At 45.9% G+C, this 9,776-nt stretch overlaps 1 protein-coding gene across 1 annotated transcript in view; it reads right to left on the minus strand.

The window, feature by feature from the left end:
• The window catches only part of arhgef17 (Rho guanine nucleotide exchange factor (GEF) 17), a 54,815-nt gene extending 45,105 nt beyond the window's left edge, over positions 1 to 9,710 (minus strand). Inside the window, exons 1-2 of the mRNA XM_025054868.1 lie at positions 9,328 to 9,710; positions 3,911 to 9,237 (exon numbers count right to left, since the gene is read on the minus strand). Coding sequence (XP_024910636.1) covers positions 3,911 to 9,112 — 5,202 coding nt within the window. The 5' untranslated portion in view covers positions 9,113 to 9,237; positions 9,328 to 9,710. The remainder of the gene's footprint in view (positions 1 to 3,910; positions 9,238 to 9,327) is intronic.
• Positions 9,711 to 9,776: the final 66 nt, after the last annotated feature.

Below are 9,776 nucleotides of genomic sequence, written 5' to 3' on the forward strand. Positions count from 1 at the left end.
TCTCTTTAACTGACAAATCTCAGTGGTGTGTACATGATCCACCCAGCACCCCCCACTGCGACCCCCCCCTCTCTCTCTCTCCCTCTCTGTAACTCACTTTCACTCTTCACTTCATCAGTTTGATCCCTGAAACTCTGTTTTGCCAACGTTTCTTTCCAACTCTCTGTCCTTTCTTCTCCTCTCAACCTGACATTTGACTCGGCAGCCTGCCGTACACCAAAACAAATGTTATGACTTCACTTCACTGCAATGTTCCAAACAGAAAGCGAGCCCCCGAGAGAGAGGGAGAGAGAGAGAGAGAGAGAGATTTAAGTATCGGACAATAAGGGCTGTTGAGAAAGAATGAGATGACGCCATAAAAATGTAAAATACTTGTACAATGTGTCGGGTTAGAAAATAAGACGCCACAACTGACAAAACAGCTGGGGTGAAAATGAAGACAGGACTGGGAGGCGACCAAATAGAAGATGACATTAAGATGTGGAGACAAATGAATAACAATAAGAACGTTCTCTTAAAATGTGGACTAAATTATTTGAACTGAACCCTGACCCACCCTGCTGCTCCAGCTCGGCTCTTCCCCGAAGTGTTTGACTTGTGGGCCACAATTGTTCTAAAATTGAACAGGGGAAGGGGGGTGGGGGGGTCAGGAGCAGATAGATGGAGGGTCAGTGTGGACTAAGATAAATGACACATAAAAGTCATGCATAAAGGCTAAAATGCTAAACTGCTTTTATCATTTTCTACGCCATCTATTGGGGAAGCGTGGCTATTGCAGGGAAATGGCAGAAGTGTAATGATAATATAAATAAATTATATAGTTAGTAAAAGTTTGGCGGGCCGGATTAAAAAGCTGAATGGGCCAGATCTGGCCCCCGGGCCTTAGTTTTGCCCAGGCCTGTCAAAGAAAACACACATTTGCGAGCTTTTTTTTTTTTTTTTTGTGTTTCCTCAACTCACCATATCTCCGCCCAGACTGGGATTCAAACCAGCAAACCAGCAAACCTCTGATTACAAGTCTGTTGTTTTACAACTTAAGTGGTAGTTAGCTAACGCAAATGAGTGATGAACCTTAGCTGATATCAGCATTAAAGGCAGCCAAGTCTGACACAGCTGAGGTTTTTTTTTTTTCCACCCAGGCCTGATTTCAAACATTACTCCCTGTGCTGCAGTTCTAATGGTTAAGAGATGAAGAGGAGTAACAGTGAGGAAGACACACTGAGCCAGGACTCCACTGAAGTTACCACTTTGTCACTTCCCTTTTTTTGATTCTTCCTTTTCTTTTAAGCTAATTTTCTTTCATTAACGTCTTTGTGCTCCATTTGTTTGGCACACACGCACACTCATCGTGCACAAAAAGCTAAAGAGCTGCTGAAATGAATGACCCTAATTGGCAGACACGGTATGGGAAGTCAAACACACACACACACACCAACCGGTAGTGCTCCAGATCATCAAACACTGCAGAGACCACAACGACTTCCTGTTTCTCTCCACTCATTTCCTGCGGAACCGGCTTGGTTTCCTGCTGCTTCCGCTGCTGCTGCAGCTGCTTTTACAATACCAGCGAGAAGAAACAATGGACCAGGAAGTCAAATAACATCTAACGAAGACTAATAGATGGACTGATGCCCCCGCATGTCACACCTGCACTCCAACAAACCAACGTCAGAAATAAACATTTGACAATGGTCCAATCTTTGATTCCAATCAATTTACCTGAATTCTGTGGTTGAGACGCCATATGTTAGCAGCACCTGCAGCAATTCAGTGAATTTGGTTAAAGGATCATTTAGGTTTATTCTTAGTTTCGATTATTATGTTTTACCTTTTGATTTTTGATAATTCAAAATAATTGATAATTCCTGTTTTTTCATGTTCGGAAAGATTTTTATTCCCCGTTTATTTTAACATTTATGAATTTTAAGAAAAGTGAGAAGTCCTGGAAAATAATCTTACGGTCGGTCCTGATGTCCTTTAGTCTCTGTCAGATGGTGAGGTTAGTGTTTATTAATCCAACAATGGTATCGGGTCAGGAATCGAACAAACCCAATCTCTGGTAAAAGCATCGGCACATCAGTAGTCATCAGTTGAACAATAAGGTCCTATAACAAACAATTGGTCGCAACACAAACAAAACCCTCCAACACTTGAAGGAAGGCCACGATCCCCAGACCATGGTTCAAGGTCTAGACCACAGTTATAGTCCAACATTCCTACAGACTGCATTCCCAAAGGGATAAAGTCTCCAATGTTCCAATCTGTCAAGCTAAACAAAGGCACACACACACACCAAGACTTTACTTGAAGTAGTTGTATGTAGTAGTCAATGGGACATTTTACTTGATCACTACAGCAAAAAACATTTTGGCACATATTCATAGTTCAGCTGTGACACAGATTAAAATATTGTTTGATGTAAATAAAGAGTACATATTTGTCCAAATGTCTAGTAATTTAGTATTTTCTTTTAATTTGAATATACACACACACACACACACAGTGTTATATACATATTGCATTATATTTGTAATATTAATTTATTTTACGTAAATAAGATTTTATATATTTTACATATATATAAATATATATATAATTTAAGAATAAATCAAAAAAATTAAGTTCTCATACATACATATATATATATAAATAATTTAAGAGTAAATCAAAAAAATTAAGTTCTTAAAAAACTAGTTTGGTTTCTCCCAGTAGATATGAAGTTGTAAAAGTATTCAGATGAGTCTGTTTTCGGTCGTTCAACATCTGTGCACATTGAAAACACATGGACCAGCATGAAGTGATGGAGACCACAGCGCTTTTGCATGTCTAAGAACATTAGCCCGAACAATACAGTATATTATTCAAGATTTTTTCCTCTGCGGAGGAAAAATCAATACCAGAATCACCTTTATACAAATACAATTTGACCTGGCATATTACAATACAAAAAAAAATAAAGTAATAAAGTCTTAGATATAAAATACTATATATGGTAAAGCCACAAAGTCATAATGACTGAGAACACTGTGGTTGACAGGACCTTAACCTGGCATATTACAATACAAAAAAAAAAAAAGTAATAAAGTATTAGATATAAAATACTATATATGGTCAAAAGTCAAAATGACAACAGTGCAGTTGACAGGACCTGGTTGATGAATGATTGAACGCTGATTATCTTCACAGCCCCATTAGTCGCCCTTGCTGTAACTACATGACAGAATAACAAATTCCCTAATGTTTGGACACAGCTGTGTGAATGCCAACTCGCACACTCAAACACACAGACACTGATACTGAAACCTAAGACACAGATGGAAACTGTCAGTACTCAATCTCAGCACCTAAGCTACAACAACTAAGCATCTGCCAGTCAGGCCTGGTTTCCACTGGATGCCAGAGCAGTGAACGACAGATGCATTCTTTCTCGATTCCGCTGCTTCTGGTAAAACTCTAATGTCTGTATGAAGGGCCAGTCTGCTGGGAAGTTTCCACTATGTTTAAGCTTCTGCTGCAGAAAACCACAAATAATGTACTTGTAAATACTCTACGCTGTGCTGCTCCCATTTAAATACCGGGGCACTTAAGTATGTACTTAGTTAGATACTGTAGTTAGTCTGGCAAATGTCACTATTTAAGAATAGACAGCCACAGAAAACACACAACTAATGGAGGGAACTGGAGCGCATGAATGTTTTTACTTTTGTTTTGTTTTTGTGTTGTTCAAGCTAAGAAATATAGTTTTCCTTCTATTTTTGGAGGAAAAATGCAAATGCCCCAGAGTAAGATTTGCAAAAACATTTCTCTAGAGTCAGAGGCAACACAACTGCACAATAGAACCAGAATTTAAAAAACGCAGAGACCAAGCAGGAGCAGAACAAAAGAAAAACTGTACCACCACTGTACTCACCACTCTGGGCTTGGTCGTCTGTGGCACAGCATCCTCCACGTCCTTCTTTTGTATCCTGGGTTCTGTAATTCCACTGTTGCTGGTCTTATTCTGCACCTCTAAAGCAGAGGCCGAAGCATCGACTCCATACCTGGACACCTGAGGGGCCCCTGGGCCTGGGCCTTCACATTGTCTGTCTGTCGTGCTCTGTTCAAAACTGTACTTCTGGGTCGCATCCTGCAGAGATGGAGCTTCTTCTGCAGGAGACTGAACTGGCGTTGGTGCCCCTGCAGGTGATCTGGGAGAAAGGCAGTCTACCTCTTTCAGCGGCTGCAGTTGTGGAGGTGGGGAAATGGGGATGAAGGTTGAAGGTTCACTGGCATGGCGGATGTGCTTGGGTTTCGTTTTGGATCTGGACTTGAGTGGCAGCAGAGAACTGGGAGGAAGTGGAGTGAGGTCATTGTGATCATTCTGATGCTTTTGTCCTTCGGGACAGTATTCTGAAGGCTCTAATGGGTCTTCGTGAGAGAAAAAGTGAGCCAGTCTGTTCGGACGTTTCCTGCAGGGCCGGCGAATCATTCTGGGAGACAGCGCTTCAGCAAGATGGAGGTTGAAGTTAAACTTTCCTAGTTCGTCATCTTTCTCCTCTCCTTGGTCAGTGACATCCGCAGGTCCATCGCGGCTATCAGGGACAGGTAGACACTCTGACTGTGATCGAACCTTCTTGACTTTATGACTTCCTGTCTGGGCAGACTCAGCTTGCGGCATCCACTGTTGCTCTCTCTGTTCACTCAGAATTGGCTCACTGCTAGAAGGTGGGATCTGGCCCGGTGGGTCCATCTCGCCAATTGGTTGAGAACTGCTAGGTTGACCTTTAAACTGAGGGTCATTCTGGGAAAGCAAGGAGACATCACTGCGGCGACTGGGATCACTGAAGGACTTCTTTTTTGGACCTTTACCGTTGCTGTGGTCGTCTGTCATCAGTCGGTCCATGGCTCCTGGTTCAGCTACGATGCTTCTTATTACTCCGCTGTAGTCTTGAACACAATCGTCCCGCAGTCCAATGTCACTGCAGAGGGACAAATCACTGGCGGCACTGCCTTTGTATTCTGAGGAGGTGGCCACATCGGATACCTCCAACACACCTCCGCCGCCTCCTTTGACCGACAAGGATCCTAAAAGGTTACTGTCTACAGAAGAGAATGTGTTATTGCCTTCCTCTGCTACAGAGCAACACCGCTGAGGCATGGGGTCGCTGAGAGAACGGTACACCGCAGACTCCCCGTTTCCAACAGAAGCTACTGTTGATTCTGAATTACTGCCATTGCTGGAGTCAGAGCCCGTGGCACTACCAGAAGGAGAGAACTTGCGCCTTCGACGAACAGAACTGGGAGTTGCAGGGGTTTCAAGTCCTTTGGCCAGGGAGGCTGGAGAATCCTGGAGCCCTCTGTTGTTAACGGTAATCTCCTCTCCAGTGAAGTTGATGCTGTTGACATTTAATGCAGAATCCTTATCTGTGATAATGCAGTCACTTTCGGCTAAACAGGCAGAAGGAGGCAAGGAAGGAGTTACACTGGCTGCACTCAGGTCAGTGTTACAACTGATACTGTTCTTGGTTATTTGGTCCAGATCCTTCTTAAACCCTTGTACCTTTTGGAGAGCTGACTGTTTCCATACTGAGACTGGCTGCCCTGTCACGTCCCTTGGTGTTTGAGATCCAAATATAATACTTGCTGGGGCAACGAATGACCTGTCAGAGCAGTCGAGTGGACCAAGCTCTGGCTCCGTTACAATCCCTTCATCTGTCAAACTGGATTCGTGGCCAGAGAGTTCGTCTAGAGAGCGCTCATAGAACATGTTTTCTTCTGAGTCGCACTTCAGTAAGGTTTTCTCCACATCTCTTCGCTGCATTTGTGCCTTTTCGCCGTAGTCTGTGGCCCGGCTGTTTAACTTCTCTAACTGCGCCCCCTCCCTCTCTCTGTTCTCTATCCCCCTCTCACGTCCGTGCTCATCTCTGTCTTCTCTATTGTTAGACGGAGAATCTTCACCTCTCCTGGCTTCATCTTGTACATTCACTCCTTCTTTTTCCTTCACCTCACCCATTTTCTTGACCTGAAAACATTCTTCATCTAAATCATCATCAGTTCTTACTGAGAAAACATCGTCGTCGTCTTCCCTAGTACTCATTTGGCAGATATCCTGTATGACCTGCCGGGCTTCCTGCACGTACTTCTCCTGCAACGGAGTCGGCATCACCTCATCATCATCATCATCAAATCTATAATCTCTCCTTCTGAGCCCCGCCCTGACTCCAAAACCTCCTCCATCACTTTCCACCTCCCTGTCTGACACTGAAACCCTCTCTACTTCCAAGTCCAGCTCAGAGGAGCTCCTCTTTGCAGGACCTCCTGCCATGTCATACCTGTCAGTCGTGCTGTGTTTGTCTGAATAGGTGAAGGATTTTGCACGTCGAAGGGTGGCAGTCAGGTCTTTCAGCGATGGCCGACGACCAGATGACTGTATAGTGCCACCATGAGGACGTGAGCCCATCCTGTACACTGCTGACCCCTCCACGACCCCGGATCTGTCCCCCCCACTTGGTTTCCGCACCCTGAGTTCTGACAGGTCAGACTTCAAGAAGCTTAAGAGCGTCATGGTGTCAGAGGTGATATCAGGGTTGGACGTAGATATTTGGTTTTTACTGTCACCGCTCCCACCTTCAACAGTTGTTCTCTTCAATGCTTTGGTTTCGCTATCCTTAGCTTCTGCCGACATGACGATTTGCCTAGGACCTACACCAGGCGAGGAAGCCACAGGGGGTATCATTTTGGGCCTTACTCCCGCAGGGTTATGGGAGAAGTTGTCACCATGGCCAAAACTCGGGGAGCGGTACATAGTAAAATTCCCATGGTAGGTTTTACTCTGCATAGACATGGACGCGGGCCTGTTATTGCTGCGTCCGACTTCACTTTTGTTAAAAATCATATTTGCTTCACGTTTGCCACAGCTGGCCGTCGACTCTTCCTTCAGTGTTTCAGTGCTGGAGTATCTACTGCTGCAACCTGAACCTCCAGGACTGGACAGAAATGAAGGGATATTGACCTTTGACACTCGAGAAACACCAGGAAGCGTTGTGGATTTGGCGGATGAGGATATGCGCTCCCACTGCTGCACCCTAGCTCGGTTGCTATGGCCGAAATTTTCTCTCGCTGACAGACTCCGAGACAATGTTCGTACATAGTCCCCTCCTTTGCTCTGTGGGTGACGCCTGTCTGTGCGCTCCATTGTCATGGCCATGTCACTGTCACTGTCTTCTGATTCACCGTTATGATCGTCATAATTATCCCGCCCCGTGGCTTGAGCAGCTCCAACGACTTTCTTCTTCTTTCTCAGAGAACGTCGCCGCACAGCTTCTCGACTGTGGGAGCCTAAAGAACCAGGGCTGTCCTCCTCACTGCCTGAAGACCTGCCAATATGTTTACTAGCCCACCAGCCATTTTTGTTGCGGGATAAATAGCTGCCAACTCGTTCGGGGGCACTTTTTTCTCCTCCTCTACAGGAGAGAGATGGAGTAGGGCTGGAGGTACTACTCCAACATTCTCCTCTATCTCCTTGGATTCTCCTGCTGTGCTCCTCCTCTTCGTCCGCAGAACTGGAACGCCACTGGGAGGTTATAGGAGAGACAACAATTGCTGGGGCTCTAAGTTCAGAGGAGGGAGCTACAGTACAGGAGGAGGTATTGGCTCTATCTAGACCTGTAGCGGCAGAGGGGGAGGAGGAGGAGTTGGGGGCTGGTGTTCTAGTGGAGCTATGTGAGGAATGTAAACTATCCCTGGGCAGCCCGACCCCCTGTCTATCCCTTCTCTCCCTCACCGTTGGCTGCTGAGGAGAGTCGAAGCAGCGGGAGGTGTCTATACTCAACGACTGTCTCAATGACGGAGCAGCAGGGGGTTGAAGGTCAGGGTTGGGGTCAGATGTCAACCTCGGCGCCTCAGGGGTCTCACAGACCGTGTCTGTCTCAGTGCTGGGACTGTAAGATCTGAATGAGGACGGGTTGGTTATTTGGTAGTGACAAAGCCCAGTGTACCTGCTGCCAGAAACTTTTTGGTTGCGATGAGAACTTTTCGTCTCTGTGTGTCCTGCCTCGTCACGCAGGTGCTCTGAGTCAGCCTTGGAATTCAAGTCCATAACATAACAAAATGTCTCCTCGGCCGAACTGCCCCCTGCTCCTGACTGACATTTTATAAAGAGAGGAGAGCCGCAAGATCGATCAGAGAGTTGGCCACTTTCACTAGGGCTGACCTCTTGAGTTGTTTTTAAATTCTGACACGGGTCCAACTTGTCCTGCTGTCCCCCATCAAAAATCTGTCGAATTTTGGTGACACTGGGCCACTTGTCTGCATGCAGGGGGATAAAGTCAGTGTGGTGAGTGGCCAGATAAGTTCTGTGAGATTTACAGGGTGTAGAAGCTCCTCTCCTACCAACATCCTCTTCCTCATCTGTGATCAGAGACTTCCTGGGGTCAGGCGAACATGCATTGATCTGAGAATAATGTCTCTTACCGGAGCTGCAGCTGTCGGCCGGCACATGGGTTAAAATCAATTTCTCACTTTTCTTCTCCGAGTCTGAGCCAGACACAGAGTCGGTGCCTGAATGAAACTTATGCACTCTGATGCCCGTGGGAGCTGCTGCTGCTGCTGTAGCTGTTGTTGTTGTTGTTGTTGTTGTTGTTGTTGTTGAATCACTGTCCTGCAAACATCCACCACTGTTGTCCTCGTGAAAAGATTTACGACTCACAGACCCCTCTCTCCTGCAGCTCTTGGCCCGCGGAAGAGTGCTGCACACCCGGGTGGTTGCTGCACCATCGCCCGGTGTTTCTCCGTACGTCCTGACGGAGCCGCTGCTGCTGCTGAACTTCTGAGTGAGCTGGCGGATGGATGGAGAAATGGAGGAGAGAGGAGTGGAGGAGCAACTCTTTAGAGCTGCGGTTGAGAGGCTGGCGGTGGCAGAGATTTTGGAAACTTTTCTTGACACACTAACATTATTCGTCGCCAAGGGCTGCTCCGCTCTGCTCAGCTCCGGGGGAAGGGCGACGCCAGCTGCCTGTAAATCCTCTGATTTGTGTTGCTGTTCCTGAGAGCTGTTGGCGCTCCAGGAGCTCAGCTTTTTGAAAGAAACGCTGCGGTACACAGCCGGGTTCTTCTTCCTCTCTCTTCCAGCCATTGTTCATGTTCTTTTTTTTCTCTTCTGTTAAAGCGCACACACGCAAATTTTAACTGCCACCGATGAAACGTATCCAAACACCTTTGGCACCGCCGTCCATTCCCTCCGCTTTATCCAAAACTTTTCTTGTGTGTAAAATAAAAAAATAAATCAGTGCAGACAAACTGTTGCGTTCACACAGTGATAGCTGAGTGATCCTCTTATCAGAAACTTACATGTTGGCGACTCCCGAAACCACATCCGTGCAAGAAGAAAGCGATTTTTTTTCCTTTGACCCAAACTTTCCAACCTGTTCACAAACACAACTTTTCCATTGTTGTCCACTGATTTCTCCAAACTTCAGCAGGGCACACATGGATGTTCCTGCAAAAGGGCCCCGAAGCCTCGCTATCCACTGTTAGATTCCCACAGGTTTGTTAGTGGATTCCTTATTTTGCCTTGATTTGAGTTTTCCGTGAGTTATGTTGTTTTTTGTTTTTTTTACTTGTTAATGCCTGAGATAGGGCAGGGGGTGGGCGGGACTATGGGATGTAAGGGGCTGTCATGGCCCACAGGGAATAAAGAGGAAAAAGGTCTCATTTTTTTTCTTCCTTTTTGATAGCGGTTGACAGATACTGTGGATAAACTGCACTTAAAATAGATCTTTCCCTTGCGAAAGAAAAGA

This window comes from Cynoglossus semilaevis, chromosome 4 (assembly GCF_000523025.1).
Source record: "Cynoglossus semilaevis isolate Cse_v1.0 chromosome 4, Cse_v1.0, whole genome shotgun sequence".
NCBI classification, from domain to species: Eukaryota; Metazoa; Chordata; class Actinopteri; order Pleuronectiformes; family Cynoglossidae; genus Cynoglossus; species Cynoglossus semilaevis.